Genomic DNA, 16,404 nt, shown 5'->3' with positions numbered 1-16,404 from the left:
AGGTCGTGCATCAGACCTCCTGGGAGCTTCAAACATCCACTTTGAAAAATGGCTCGAGAGGGCTCAGCAGCCTGAGGAGGGGGCAGGCAGTCCCGTGGGAGCTGGGACTCGGGATGCAGCATGGCCTCAGCCTGGGGGCCGTCTCTCTGCTCAGGTGGTCGGCAAGGCAGTCCTGTGGCCCCATTTCCTAAGGCCCCGCCACCTCCCCTTGCCCTCCGAGGGACTCACCCAGGCCCAGGTTGGAGATGGTCTCGAGGTCTGTGAAGCTGCTGGCCTCAAGGACGGCCCGGGGCAGTCGCAGCGTGAAGGGCAGTAAATCTCTGTGGAGACACGGGGGTCGAAGGTCAGGTGTGGGGAGGGAGCCGTGTGTCCATTCCCCCCGTCCTCACAGCCCCCAAACCCACAGGCAGGGAGAACGAAGCCCAGCTCGCCCCCAGCTGCTCCACGCAGACGGGCAGCTGCCCGGGGCTGAGGGCTGAGTCTGGGGCTGAGGGAGCATCCTGGCGGCCAGCATCAGGGACCCAGAGATGCAGGAGCTCCTCCTCAGGAGTGGGGGACCCGGCTTCTCCCCTGACTTTCTGGCTTCCTCTAAGGCGCTATTCTGGGTAAAGTGAGTGATCCACCCCTTCCTGCTCTCTGATCCTCACTGTTCCACACCGAGATGTGCCGTGAGCGCACAGTCAGGCTTCCCCAGTGAGCACACAGTCAGACTTCCCCCAGTGAGCGCACAGACAGCCCCCAGTGAGCATAGTCAGATTTCCCCAGTGAGCACACAGTCAGACTTCCCCCATTGAGTGCATGGATAGCCCCCAGTGAGCACACAGACAGCCCCCAGTGAGCACACAGTCAGACAGCCCAGAGAGCACACAGAGAGCTCCTAGTAAGCACACAATCAGGCTTCCCTGACAACATACAGTTAGCTCTATCTGCTGCCATTTTTTTTCCTTTTTTTGGCAAAGCAGATTGGCCCTGACCTAACATCTGTGCCCATCTTCCTCTATTTTGTATATGGGATGCTGCCAGAGCATAGCTTGATGATCTGTGCATAGGTCTGCACCCGGGATCTGAACCTGCGAATCCTGGCCCGAAGTGGAGCATGTGAACTTAACGACTATGCCACCAGGCCGGCCCCATCTATTTGCTGCCTTTGATCTGAACGGGGCACTTTTTAGAGCTCTCTCCAGAGATTTCCCAGAAGGGACTCAGGCACCCTCCTCCTTTATTGTACAGATGGGGAGACTGAGGCCCAGAGAGGGAAAGGAATATGTCCAGGCCACACAGCAGGTCAAGGGCAGAGTGTGCTGGGCCCCAGGCCTCCTGACTCCCAGCACAGGGCTGTTTCACAGGACCAGGGAGGGGAGTGTGGCATTGCAGCAGCCCCAGGATGGGCAGTCCCAGTCCAACACCTTGTCCTGGCCTTGCAGGCCCATCACAGTCTGACGCTGACTCCCCTCTCCAGCCATGATTCCTCCTCTGTGAAAAGGGATAACGGCTTACGGAACCCACAAGAAGACCGAGAGGACCCCTGACAGCAGTTCTCATGACCCCAGCAGCTCCCGTGAGGGCTGCTAACGACCACGCCACCCCACCTCGCTCTGGTGACTGCCTTCTCCCCAAACCCCGATTCCAGTCACTGGAACCCCATCGTCCGTGATGGCCCTTGGCCAGAGCCACCCTCCCTGGTCTTCACGGCCTCACTGTCCATACGCACCCTTCGTCCCCTCCCAGTTAACGCTGCTTGTGGGTCCTGGGAGCCCTGGGAGGTCCCCACGCCCCACGGTGTTCAGTGCACACCACAGGGTCTCAAAGGGTATTTGCTGAAAGGACCGTCCAGACCGACCCTCGTCAGTCTGCTGCTCAGGAGGCTGCAGTGGCAGCTGCAGGTTACGCCCCAGCCTGAACCCCAGCCAGGCCCTGGCTCTGCCCCTCCAGCTTGCTCCCCTTCTGCCCACCACAGATCTTCCCGTCACACTCCAGGCCTCCTCGCTGCCTCCCGAAAGGTCATGCTCATTTTCCTGCAGTCGACGTGCCTCGCTCACTCCCCGCTCTGAGCTTTGCGTAGAGGGAACGTACCCCTGGTCCCCTCCACCTACATCTGCTGAGAGTTCACGTGTCCTTCAGGGCTGCACCACGGACCTTCTCCTTCTCCGGGACCCAGTGTCCTTCAAGGATTTCACCCATCTCTGCTCCCTATGCACCCAGTTCAGCACTTCACCCAGGGGCCGCCTCTGCCCACGCGAGGAAAAGTCCACAGGACGGGGCTGTTCGCTGAGCAAATATTATATGCCGGGTACTGGGCTGGGACCTTAGCACGTGATATTATTATTATTATATCACAACAACCCTATGGCAGGCATTAATATCTTTATATTACTTAATTCTGGATCCGAATCCCCTGGGGGAGCTGCTAAAAATGCAGATTCCCAGGTCCAGGCCCAGGGGCTGTCAGTTTGCATCTGGGGGTGGGCCAGGAATCCACCTTTTTAAACAGCTCCCAAGGGGACCCTGATGGACACAGCCTTGGGTGGGGGCCATGGCCCCCAAACAAGGGCTGTCGATAGAAACGAAGATTAAGCACCTCTCCAGAACGTCCATATATATTTCCTTATCAACTGTTAAGTCCCTTAAAAAGTATTCACAAAAATAGAAATTTTAAGAATGGGATTTTTAGAATAAGTGTTCTGTTATTTTCCCCCACACTCTGGTGGGTCCATTTATCCACTTGCTGGGGTGCAAATGCCACCCCCCCAGCCTATAGCCCTCTGCTCTAGCCAGAGTTTCTCAAACTTTGTTGACCACGACTGCCAGTAAGAAACATATCTGGCATTGCGATTCAGTGTGTATACACACACACGAACTCACACATAGCTGAAACATGAGTTTAGCACAACAAGACTTATTCTAACTCCATGAGACACTGCCTGACGTTTTCTCATCTAGTCTAATTTTTCATTTAAAAAGACCCAGTCATGATCCAAAACACTGATTTTATGACCTCCTCTGGGGTGCCTTCTAATGCCAACAGCCAATTCTCAAATTCTCAGGATGCCAATGGGGTGTTCCACAAGTCAATTCAATTCTGGCCCTAACTGTGTGGAGTCAGCGCAGACCCACAGGTTAAGGACTCAGTCCCGCCAGACCACCCCCACTTCAGATGCCGGGTGCAAGTCCCAGGACACCTGTACTGGCCACTGGCTATAAATCAGGGGTCCCCATGACGCCACCCTCCTCAGGCTCGATAGTTTGCTAGAGCGGCTCACAGAGCTCAGAGAAACACTTACATTTACCGGTTTATCATAAAGGACACGACTCATGAACAGCCAGAGGGAAGACATGCGGAGGGCAAGGTATGGGGGAGGGGCATGGAGCCTCCATGCGCCTCTGGACGCGCCACCCTCCCAGCACCGCCTGCATTCACGACTGGGAGGTCGGAGGGTGGGGCTGAAAGGTCTAGCCCTCTGCCCCACCCTGAGGCTGTCCAGGGGCCCCACCCGTGTCACCTCTTAGCATAAACTCAGGTGTGAGTAGAAGGGGCTCATTACGAATAAAAAGAGACTGCCCCATCGCTCAGGAAATTCCAGCTTTCAGGAGCTCTGTGTCAGGAACCTGGACAAAGAGCAAATATATTTTTGTATCATACCACACCCCCAGTGGGCTGCGACCCACGGACTGGGAAACACCACACCCCATGTAGATTATCTCGTTAATTCTTTGGTACAGGCTGGTTCTCTCTTCCCCTGCTCGGCACCCTGCTCCCCATGTCCTGGAAAGTTCTGGGGTGATGTGGGAGTGCTTCTGGGGGGGAAGGCCCAGGCCTATGACAGTGATCTGAGTCCCCTCCACGCCCCCTGGCACCCTCAGCTCCATCTCCTCACAGATCCTGGGTGACTCTTGTGGCTTTGAAAGTCAACCACTGTAGAGGGAAAAGCATGATCTCATTTTGGTAAAAACATTTTTTAAGTGAGAGAGAGGGAGAAAGCCAGGGAAAACCAGCACGAACTCTAGAATCGACAGACCCGGCTAGAACCGAGCAGGCCACTCCTGGCTGGGGGACATTTCCATCTCCTGGTCTCACAGCAGGGGCACGGTGCCCTCTTATGGGGTTGTTCTGAGAATTCAACGAGCCGGGGCACAGAAAGCACGCGGCCCGGACCTGCATCTGGTGGGAGCCTGTGCTTCCTCCTCCTCTGAGGAGTCAAGGGCAGGTCAAGGGCGCTCCTCGGCCTCCGAGCAGAGGGGCCAGGCTCCTCTCTGTCCTGCTCACCAGGACCATCCAAAGGCCACACAGTGGCTCCTGAGGCAGCTGGGAATGCGGCTGCAGACACTGACAAGAGCTTTCTTCAAAGGAGAAGAGGACCAGCCCGCCATCCCCTCCCCCTGCCGGGAGGAGGGTGGCAGCTTAGTCACTATGCCTCCAGGGGAGGACAGGCCCAAGGGGCCCCTCCCTTCCTTCCTCATTTTCGTTGATGGCAAGCAGTTCATGAGGCTACTGACTCCTGACCCCAAGGTGTGCTGAGGGTCGGACCTCAGGATCCTTATGGGGCTCAGCCGAGCGCCTGGCACATACGTGTTGAGTGCTCCAGAAACAACCAAGTGTGTTCACGCTCCAGTGGCCAATCGCCATCTGACTGTGAGGAGCAGTGTAGCTCACTGCATCTGCGGAAGGAGGTCCCACAACCCCGGGGCTCTGCGTTCAAGGCCTTCCCAGCATCTTATCTCCTACCCACGTGTCCGGGTCTCCCCAGGGAGCCGCTCCTGAGCAGCCCACAGCTTTCCCACCGCTGGGCCTCTGCCCGTGCAGTTTCCTCTACCTAGATTTCTCCTCCTGCCCTTCTTTGCCGGGCCTCCAAAGTCACCCCTTCCACCCAGAGGGCCTCTACACTCCCAAGCTGGAAAGGGAGGGCTGGGGAAGCAGCACACCCGTGTTCTTGGCTGCAGGCCTGGTACAGTGTGCTGGGCAGAGGCAGCCGCGGCTCAGGAGTCAGACACACCTGGGTTCAGACCCGGCTCAAAATCTAGCTGTGTCACCCGAGGCAGGTCCCAGCCCCAGCCTCGGTCTCCCCATCTACAACAGCAGTAGGAACACGCTCCATGGTTTCTGGAGCACTCGCTTCGTGCCAGGCGCTCTGCTAAGCCCCTTCCCAGGATCTTCGTGTCTGATCCTCAGCACAACCCGGGGGCAGGGGGTCATCAGCCCCAGGAAGTGGGTCTGCAGGTGAGATCAGCCACTCCAGTGCCTGCGGGAGTTAGAGCCTGGGGGCGGCAAACAGCACAGAGCCTGACTCGGCACAGAGGCCCAGGCGGTGGAGGCTGATTACGGCACCCCTGTGGCCGCCCTGCACGGACCCCTCGATGCCCTCAGCAGCTCGGCACACCCATCGCCCAGCCTCTGCCAGATTTGCTCCTGGGGGCTGGCACCCGTGACCCTCAGAGGCTTGTCCCGGCATGCTGAGCCTCCCCGCCTGCCCCACTGGCCCTATGGAGAGCCACAGATGCCTGGGTGTGCCACGGGGGCTGGCTGGCCGGCCTGGGGGTACAAAAGCCCAGCCCTGTGGCCTTAAGGCGGACAACCTCCAGGACTCCTTGATGCTCCAGAGCTGCCTCGGGATCCAGCTGAGGCTGCAATGGCACCTGCAATTGCATCCTCCTGGGCTTCTCTCCCTTCCTGGTCCTGCTCCCCAGGCCCCTGCTGCCTTCTCCTCAGGGGCAAGTCCTTTAGCACCCCCTGCATGGGGACCCTCTCAACATCTATCTGTAGGAGACCCTCAGCAGAGTTCTATCATTTCCCCAGAAAAGGTTCCTGAACCCTATCTGCAGATAAGCTTGTTATAAATGCAGACTTCCTATACGTGTGTGTTACAAATGCAGATTCCTGTGCCCCACCCCAAGCTCATTGAGTCAGAATCTCTGCAGTGGGCCCCAGGAGCGTGTATGTTTAACCAGCTCCCTGGGTGACCATGGGACCCTGCCAGGTCTGGAACCCCCTCCGGAAGCCAGACTCCCATCCATGGTGGAGCAGTAAGGTTCGCGTTAGGTGTGGGGTGAGCACCCTGAAGCAGAACCCGTGCCCTCTGTACGGGAGCGGAGGCTGCTGGCAGAGCAGAGCACGTGCTCCTGACGAGAGCTGGGCCGGGAAGGATGGGGCCTCCTGCTCTGATGACGGCTTCAGGACGCTGCTTGACTGACTCGGGGCTGGTCCATACTATCGTGGGGAGTGTGCTCAATGAACAGGCACCCAGCCCAGGCCACAGGGGCCCCAAGTGCCCATTGGGGAGCAGGCTCTGCGAAGGAGGAGGGGGTGGGGTGGGCCTGCAGCTCAGCGAGGTGTTGAGGACACCTGTCTCAGAGCCAGGACTGGCACTTTTCACCAGGGTGTTCAGCATGGATCAAAACGTCGCCCTGTGCAAGACCCTGCAGGCCCACATAGGTGCTCTGTGCATCTCTGGTTCATCTCCCACTGCCCTGGGCGTCTGGGAGTCTCCTGGGCAGGATGTCCGATTTGTAGGACCACAGGCCTCTAGCACTTCGCTGTTCTATCCTGGCTACCATCCCCTTGACAGAGAGGCAACCAGGGCCAGGAGAGGTCGTGTGACCGGCCCAAGGTCACACAGCGAGGTGAGGGGTCTTCCACTCCCAGCCTGGGGCTCTTCCTCCTGCAGCATGTCACACCTCAGAGGTGGCCTTGGCGCTAACATCCCCTCCCCCAAACACAGGGATGCTGGGCTCTGAGCCCGGTGACCTCCTTGTGGGTTCCCTGAGTGCTTGAGGGTGGGCAAACAGGCACCTGCTCTTCTGGAACATGGAGAAACAGCAGCCAGAGGAGGAAAGGTTGGGAGGCGACAGTGGTGAGCTTGGTGGTCACAGCTCCAGATCTCCTGGACACAGACAAAGTCACCGCCCCAGACACCCTCCTAGGGCCCCACCGTGGAAACAGGACCAGACATATCCTGGGTGTGGGCAGTGTGCTTCTCGTTACCTGATTTCCTCCTGCAGCATCTCCCTAATGGGTACCACTACTCCCATTTTACAGAAGAGGAAGTCGAGCCTCAGAGAGATTCAGTAACCAGCTCAATTTCTGGGCTCTGCAATTAGGCCATCATTCATTCATTCATTCATTCATTCAAAGCACCTAGCATGTGCCATGCTGGGCATCTTCTGCTAAAGTAAGAAATTCTCAGGACACAAAAGGGCCCGTCTCTCTGAGAACTCGACATGTCACATGTACAAAGGGCCGGGGCCCTCTGAGGCTTTGCCCTGTGGGTCTGGAGGGCCATGGCAGGCCATGCGAGTTACTGCAGGATGCACACAGTGGGGCGGCCGTAGTAAAGGTCACGGACCTTGGAGCTTGATCTACTTTGAATCGCCACCTGCCACCTACCAGCTGTGCGACCTTGAGCAAGTTACTTCACTTAGCCTCGATTTCCTCATCTGTAAAACGGGAACGAGAGCACTTACCTCGTGGAATTGTTTGCAAGATTTAAAAAGATATTGGATATAAAGACCCTTAGCGCTGGGTCCCTGGAGAGCCCTCAGTAGATGGCAGGTGTTAGCAACTATTATTATTAGCATCACCTTTTCTGCCCATCGAGGCCCAGCAGGGTGCAGGTAGGCAGGAGGGGTGTTCTGGGTAGAGCATAGTTTTCACCAGAGGCAGTAAGGATGGTCTCTTTGAAGCAGGGAGAAGTGGGTCTGGAGCCCTGTACCCCACGACATCCTGCCCAGCCTCTAGCCAGCCCTTGTCAAGTCCCCGTAGCTTAAGCTATTGTCTTCTGGCACCCAAATGTATTTTTAAATTCCTGTTGATCTGGAACCAGTTTTGAATAACTAGAGAAGTTCTGAGCGCGGTTACCAGACACCCACTCCACCCAGCAGCTGCTTAATAATCACCAGCTCTCTCCCACGGAGCTGTATCGGCCCTGCGTGCCGCCCCTACAGGAAGTTCCTTCTAGAACCCCTGCAGTAGGGCGGGTCAGGTCTGCACAGGACTCCAGCTGTCCTGGCAGCTGGAACACAGGGAGCTGGGGTGATGGGCAGAGCCGGGGGACAGCTGGTGGTGAGGGAGGGGCCCTTACTGGCCAGTCCGAGAAAGCATCAGAGCCATCCCCTCCCCTCATGCTGACCAGGGCAAAGTCAGGGACTGTCCCCTCTCCCTGCATCCTCTGGGCTGTGCCCTTCCCTCGGGGGCGTCCCTGTGACTCCCACACCCCCATCCAGGGTTGAATGGACACCTGTTGCAACAGATGCCCTCCTGGGGCCAGGTCTACTCACCTACTGACACAGTAGAAAGCGATCAGTCTGAAGATGTCCTCAAACACGAGAACCGAGCCTTCCAGGTACAAGACTGCGGAGAGAAGACAAGGCCTTGGATGAGTGTCCCAGCCAGAGGGAAGGAGGGTCCCTGGGAGTAGGGCCGGGCCTGCCACCTCCACTGTGGGGGTTCTGCTGCAGTGGCTGGCCTGCTGGGGCCCCATACATGTCAGCTGCCAACTGAACCATGGGGAAGCGAGAAGCAAACTTTGATGGTGCTAACCCACTGAGATTTTAGGGGATTATTACAGCACCTGCTATTATCTTAGCTAATACACACTCATCATTTTGGGCAAAATAACACAGAAGACTCTAGATGGTAAAAGCAGAATTACACATTTAATCGAGCAGGGTCATCCCACCCTGATAATTCTGAGGATCGGGAGGGGCCAGCAGGAGGAGAGTTGCCCCGTCCGGCGTTGGCCTCCAGGACGTTCGCTGGTCCGGGGGTACCGGACTGTGGACACAGGCTTTCACCGAAGGGCCCCAGGGCCCATCAGAACCTCACTTGATGTGGCTTCGTAGGTGACCCAAGGGGGAGGTTTCCAGCTCTGACAAGGAAGAGGGACCAAAGCATCTGCCCATGATTCCCTTCCAGGGTGCATATGGCTCCTCGGAGGGGCAGGGTGCCAGGCTGTGGCAGTCGGTGCCAGAAGCTGGGGGGGACTGATGGGAGGAGAATGCGGCTCCACTCTGTTCCTGCATCAGAGCCTCAGGGCAAGGGGCCCAACTCAGCAGCCATCCCCCTGATGACTCCTGACGCTCATCCTGGGGCTCCATACGCCCAACAGGTGATGCTCCCCACGCTGGAGACCCCAAAGTGAGCCTTCTTGGGCATCACAAGGGCCAAGAAACATATGCACATCACACCTCAGTTCCAATTTCCTGAGGTTCTTCCAGCATCTGTGGGGTGGAGGGGGAGGGCAGGACCCGGGTTCCAGGCCTGGCTCCGACCCTGGCATCAGCAGTGGGACTCTGGGTGCGTCCCTTCCCCTCTTAGCACCTCAGTTCCTCCACCTGCAGAGGGAAGCAGCCCTTCCAACCATAAACGCTCATGCATCTCGGTGACATCAGCCTGCCGTCCCGTTTTCGAAGCCTGGGACAGCATTCCACTGCATTGGTGGCCCACAAGACGGTTACAGGGGACACACAAACCAATATGCTTTGTTCTAATAGCTTTTTTTTTTATATTTGCCTTCTTTCAACACACTAGACATTGTTTAAACAGCATCATATTTTTTAGGAGTTTACGTTCATCCTCTATTTATGGCAAACAGATAATGGTTTCCCACTAGGATAGAGACAAAAGTTTTAAAAAGGAGTTTAGAGAAAAATATTAAGTCAATCATAGTACGGGCGGTACTTGGAAGCCGCCTATAAATGACTGAAGCCTGAGCATCAGTCGGTGGAATTGCCACCCTGGGAGTAACAGCGTTGGGGGGGGCCACAGCGCCACCTAGTGCTGGCATTTGGTGCATCACCGGCTCGCCAAAAGGAGCAGCATCAATGGCGGGTAGAGAGCCCTCGGTGCGTAGAGCGGGAGTGTAAAGACCTTCCTCCCGAATCCCTTGAGGGAGAACAGCGGGGATGCACAAGAATCCTCGCATACCGGCTGTATCAACAGTTAGCAGCTTTCCTTCACACTGATGGTCTGCCCTCTGCAGAACACAGACAAAACCTTTAAGACAAAGTCAGTCACTCCCTCCTCTGTGCCCCAGGGCACTTTACATCTGCTGGCTGGTCAGCTCCTGGGGTGCAGGGACCAGGGTTCACTGATTTTTGTAGCCTGTGCCCAGCCCAGCTCTAGACACCAATCACCCCTCTTTTTTTTGCTTGAGGAAGATTGTTGCTGAGCTAACATCTGTGCCAATCTTCCTCTCTTTTGTATGTGGGATGCTGCCACAGTGTGGCTTGATTAACAGTGTGTAGGTCTGTGCCAGGGATCTGAACCCATGAACCCCAGACCTCCAATACAGAGTGCACGAACCTAACCACTATGCAACCGGGCCAGCCCCTAATCACCCTTTTAATTACTGTTAAAATTGTAGATCTGTAAAATCACAAGCGATGGTCAAGCTCATGTTTGTTTCTTTGTAACTAGACCTCTTCTGCCCCGGCCCCAGCCCCCTGCCCAGACCTCCCCCGTCCAGATCGTGGGGATAGCATCCCTTCACACCAGGGCCGCTCCCGGGTGAGCTCCTGCATGTCAGGGACAGGGCTTTGCTCAGATTTGAGGCTCCCTCAGCACCCAGCACAGGGCACAGCATGCAGTTTGGAAGGTCAATAAATGTTTGCTAAATGTCACCAGGGACGGAGACCGGGACGGGTAGAGGCCTCGGGGGCACCTTGCCAGGGTCTTAGACCTCCCACCGCCTGGCTCACAGGCCTCCCCTGCAGAGGTCCAAAGGGACTCCCCGGACTTGAGGGAGCCCCGACAGACAGCCTCACGCCATTCTAGAACAGAGGCAAAAGCAAATTGGTGAGTTAAACAATTCTGTGTTCCAGCGGGTGGTGTCCTGTGTCCCGTGACACACCTGCCTGGCGGCTGTGTGTGGGCACCAGGCCAAACTGCCTGAGGGTGAAGGACGGCTTCTTCAGCTGCACAACAGGGAGAATAAAGTCCCTGCCTGCTGGGGGCTGAACTGTGTCCCCCCAAAAAGTATGTCAAAATCCTCACCCCTGGCACATGTGCATGAGACCTTATTCGGAAATAGGGTCTTTGCAGATGAATCAAGTTACGATGAGGCCAGACTGGATTATCTTAAATCCAGTGATTGGTGTCCTTATAAGACGTGTAACGGCACGGGACAACAGGCACAGAGAGGGGAGGCCAAGTGGAGACGGAGGAAGAGACTGGAGTGATGTGTCTGCAAGCCGAGGAACGCCCGGGACTGCCGGCTGTCACCAGAAGCCAGGAGAGGCACGGGACAGATTCTCCCCGGTCTCCAGAAGGAGCCGACCCTGCCGACACCTCGATTCCGGATTTCTGGCCTCCAGAACCGTGAGAAAATAGATTCAGGTTGTTGGAAGCCACCCAGTTTGTGGGTCTCCGTCCCAGCGGTCCTAGGAAACGAACACACCAGCTCACAAACGATGCCATGAGCACAGAATCAATGGGTCCATAGGAGCTGCTTGGAATAGTGCATGGCGTGCTCATCAATGGAACAGCACTGAACCATAATTTTATACATAGGGCAGTCCTGGTGTGAGGCAGGGCTGGAGGTTAAGGGGTTTTGTGGCCTGGCTTGGTCTCATTTTGTACGGCTCCTCAGTGGAGAACCTCAGCTGGACTGTTTTCCTCCCTCTCTCCGTCCTCATTCCGACCCCAGGGCCTTTGCTCATGCTGTTTCCATGTACAGAGAATTGGTCTTTGCCCTTCCCTGCCTTCATGGCTCGGCTCTAGGTCCCCCTTCTGCCCCAAAGCCGTGCCTGAGTATTCAGATCTCTCCTATGGGAAGGCGGCACACGGGATGTACTGTCCAGACCGCACAACCTCGCACCAGGAAATGCTGTCCATGTGCTGACGTTGGGATGTGAGACTACGAGACTGGACTCACTGAGGGCAGCAACGGGTCCTCCCTTCCCCCTCACCTGCCCCGTGGCCAGCACTGGGCCAGGGACACGGGGAGGACTCCGAAAAGGATGGCTGGGCAGACCAGGCCTGAAGGTGCCAGAGTCAAGAGCAGATGAAATCCACTGAGACAGAACGTAGATGAGTGGTTGCTTAGGGCTTGGGGATGATGCTACAGGGTAGGGAGTTTTTTTTATTGTGGAAAACTATAAAACACATAAAATTTAGCACTTCAACCATTTTCAAGTGTGTAATTCAGCACATTAAGCACATTCACACTGGGCCACACGGGCTTCTCTTTCGAAGTGATGGAGTGTTCTCTGATTGATGTTGTGAGGGCCGCACAACTGGGAACAAGCCAAAAGTCACTGAACCACACACTTCCAATGGGTGAATTGCAGGCTACTGAATACATCATACAAATACACCACAATAATGCTGTTATTAAAAAAAGAAAAATGCACACACACACACACACAGAGTGGACTCAATTTCACCGCCTGTATTACGTTTTTCTGGGGTTTTTATAATCAGCACATGTAGGACTTCCATAAGCAGAGAAACTGTACAGATTCTCTACATTTTTCTCTAATTTTCTAAATTTCTCTGTAAATTTTTCTCTAAAGCCAATTGGTTTCCAGTTCCAGCTTGTGCTGCTTTAGAATCCGATTACAGCCCTGCCGGGCACAGCTGACAAGCCCCCCCAGGCCACTCACTGCTGAGGGGACCACATTGCGCCTTACTCTGCCGAGCCAGTTTCAGAAAGAGGCTCGGGAATGCCCGGTGCCCACTCTGCCCTTGGCAGCAGCCCGAGGCAGGGCGCCTGGCCAGCCGGCTCCTCCCCATGAAGAGCCCAGCAGCCGCCCCCGCTGTGCACAGCTTCCAGGTTCCTTCAGCAAAAGCCTTGGTGGGAACACGCCCGACCCTGTGTAAACCGTTTCTCTTTCCGGGGTGAGGTGAGAGAACGGGCACCAGCCAGGCGCACCTGGCGTGTCCCCAGATGATGACCAGTGACAATAACTGGCCTCTGCCTCTGCTTAGAGGAAAGGAAACCTTTCACCTTACGACTCACCACTAAGGCCGAGTCGGGACAGGAGAGAGACGCCAGGGCCACACACGCCGGCCCGGCCTCCTCTAGCATTTACAATTTCAACGTCAAAATGAAATACCCATACAGAACTGAAAGCTAGGGGAAGAATTTTTAAAAGACATTCCGTTTGATCACTCAGTAATACAAATGAACTGCCGAGGGCAGGGCCTGTGTGTCTGCTGTTCCGCACGGGACCCCCAGCACCAGGTAGGGTGCTTAGCACACCGCTGGCACTCAAATATTCACTTAACTATATATGTAGGACACATTTTATTTTGAAATCCTTACAGATTCACAGGAAGTTGCAGAGACAACAGAATGTCTTGTGAACCCTTCACCCAGCTCCCCCTAGTGGCAATATCACCATGCCTAACGGGAGGACGATATCAAAACTGGGAAGCGGACCTTGGAAGAACCCAGGGCTCATTCAGACTTCGCAGGTTTTATACACACTTGTGTGTGTGTGTTTGAACAGTTCCATGCAATGGGGACATTTCGCTGGACCATCACAAGGCTCGCCCGGACTCCCGTTTATAGCCACAGCATCCCTCCCCCGCCCCCAACCCCAGGAATCACCACTCTGTTTCCATCTGTGATTAAGTTATTTCACGAATGTCACATAAATGAATTGCGCAGTATGTATCCTTCGATATGGGCTTTTTTTCACGCAGCATAATTTCCTCGAGGGCCATCCAAGGTGTTGCATGAATCCATAGCCTGCTCCTTCCTCGTGCTGAGTGGTATCCTGTGGTTGGGATGTACCACAGTTTGCTCGGCCATTCACGCACTCAGGACATCTGGGGAATTCCCGGTTTTTCGCTATTACACACAAAGCTGCTGTGACCATTTGTGCACAAGTTTCTGCATGAAATATGTTTTCCTTTTTCTCGGATATACGCCCAAGAGTGCAATGGCTGCGTTCTATGGTAAGTCCAGCATTAGTTTTCGAAGGAACTGCCAAATTACTCTCCTGAGTGGCCGTACCGTGCTACACTCCCACCAGCAATGGAGAGTGACCCAGTTTCTCCCCATCCTCACCAGTTTGGTGTTGTCACCATTTTTCATTTTAGCCATTCCAATAGGTATAGGATGATGGCTCATCATGGTTTTAATTTGCATTTGTCTAATTTGTATTCTGTAAGGATGTCGAACATCCATTCACGTGGTTAGTTGCCATCTGTATATCCTCTTTGGTGAAAATATCTGTTCATGTCTTTTGCCCATTTTCTACGTGGATTTTTTTTTACTGTTGAGGGTTTTTTAAAAAATCACTTTCTTAAGATGTCATTCACACACTATACAATTCATCAATTTAAAGTGTACGATTCAATGGTTTTAGTGTATTCACAGCACTCTGCAGCCATCGCCACGATCAATTTTAGAACATTTTCATCATCCCCAAATAAGTCCTGGACCCACAAGCAGCCATTTTCCATTCTTCCCTCCTCCTAGCTTCTGGAAACCATGAATCTACTTTCTGTCCCTATGGTTATCTATTCTGGACGTTTCATATAAATGGAATCCTAAAATGTGGTCCTCTGCATCTGGCTTCTTTCCCTTAGCGTAATGTTTTCAGTGTTCATCCATGTTGTAGAACGTGCCAGGACTTCATTCCTTTTCATGACTGAATAGTATTCCATTGCATGGATATACCACATTTTGTCTATCCACTCATCAGTTGATGGATATTTGGGTTGTTTCCACTTTTTGGCTACTATGAATAATACTTATGAGCATCTGTGTACAAGTTTTTGTGTGCACATATGTTTTCATTTCTCTCGAGTATATACCTGTAAGTGGAATTGCTGGGTCATATGGTAACTGTAAGTGTTTAAGAAACTGCCAAACTGATTTTCAAAGTGGCTGCTCCATTTTACATTCCCACCAGCAGTGTGTGAGGTTTCCAATTTCTCCACGTTCTTGTCAACACTTGTTATTATCCTTTTGATCACAGCCGTCCTCGTGGGTGGTGGCCTCTCACTGTGGTTTTCATTTGCATTTCCCTAACGATTAGTGTTGTTGAGCATCTTCTCATGTGCTTATCGCCATTTGTGTATATTCTTTGGGAAAACGTTTATTCAGATCCTTTGCCCATTTTTAATTAGGTTACTTATCTTTAATGTTGAGTTTTGACAGTTCTTATTCTGGATACAAGACCTTTGCCAGACATGTTGTTTGCAAATATTTTCTCCCAATCTGTAATTTATCTTCTCATCTTCTTTACAGGGACTTTCAACCATTTATTTTAAGAACAAAAAATTGAATGCTGTCCAAGTTTGCCTGCAAATAGTAAGCACTCAACTGTTGTTATAGAAACGATTCAGGAGGGGTATTTCCAACTAGATTTAATGAACAGTCCACTCTTACTGTATTTGGTAGAATCTATGGTCACAATAAATGACTCAGGGGACTTTAACCTGTTATCATTGTATTCTAGGCCAAAGCACCTCTGCCATCTTACTGACACCATTAATTCCCTTAGTGGACACTTTCTTCACAGACGGTGCGAAGGTAAACTTCAGACATGCCCGGTTTCAACCACCACTGGATAAATGAGAGTCTGTTCCAGATCACGTTCACTCTCGGTAGAGAACAGCTATTGACACATGCCTCCATTGGGGTCCGACTTATCTTTGCTAACAAATGATGGAGGAGCATCATTCACTCAGCCTGACCCTGGGCTTCAAGCAGGAAGAGACAATCACATGAAAACGCGGAATGAGGACGCACCTTGCCAAGGGTTATGAAGACCGTGAAAGGTGTGCTTCCTCGAGAAAAGCAAACCCCATCTTTCCCACCGGCAGACAGCCTTGCCGACCCAAAGCGTGGCTGTTCAAACACGCTTCAGTTGACAACGGGAGTTGTTGTTCAACGAACTTCCAGTCACCATCCTTGTTTGAAAGGCTGGGTCAGACTGACTTTCCAGCCAGGACATTTTCATTATGTGCTCATTCCTCGGCAAATATTTACTGTGCTCATGGTCTGCAGAAATAAAGGGGAAACAGATACAGAAATTGAGAGGAAGCCCTGCAGTTAGAAGGGTGACGGGGTATTTGCCAATGGTCTGGCCACAGGACCTGTCTGGAGCTCCTTTCCCAGGGCTAGAGATTCAGGCTCCTGGTTCTTTCTCTTTTGATGGCTGAAAATTTGGTTGGGTGAGGGTAGGAGAGGCGTTCGTTGGTTTTATCTAAGAAGAATCTTTGCATGTAGAAGGCCTGAACATATGCGTTTCTGGAATGAGCACTGGATGGAAGAGAACTGCGCCAGGAGGAAAATGTCCCCCGAGAGACACAGGAAGGATGATGCCCGGAGAGGCGGAGTCAGGGACCTCTCAGAGGGCTCACCCTTGGAGAGGAAAGGCCATCACACCTGGCTGGGGGGACTTTGGGTGGACCCAAGAAGTGGCCCTGCTGCAAAGCCTTATGTGACACGGCTG

General features: G+C 53.7%; 1 protein-coding gene across 3 annotated transcripts in view; it reads right to left on the bottom strand.

Annotated features, from left to right (window-relative positions):
- RIN3 (Ras and Rab interactor 3) overlaps positions 1-16,404 on the bottom strand; it is a 123,505-nt gene that overhangs the window by 37,789 nt on the left and 69,312 nt on the right. For all 3 annotated transcript variants that reach the window (XM_070593099.1, XM_070593101.1, XM_070593100.1), the window contains exons 4-5: positions 8,269-8,341; positions 229-320 (exon numbers count right to left, since the gene is read on the bottom strand). In XM_070593099.1, the coding sequence (XP_070449200.1) occupies positions 229-320; positions 8,269-8,341 (165 nt within the window). The remainder of the gene's footprint in view (positions 1-228; positions 321-8,268; positions 8,342-16,404) is intronic.

The sequence above is a fragment of the Equus przewalskii genome, chromosome 25 (assembly GCF_037783145.1).
Source record: "Equus przewalskii isolate Varuska chromosome 25, EquPr2, whole genome shotgun sequence".
NCBI lineage: Eukaryota > Metazoa > Chordata > Mammalia > Perissodactyla > Equidae > Equus > Equus przewalskii.
This window is presented reverse-complemented; position numbering and strand designations above follow the sequence as displayed.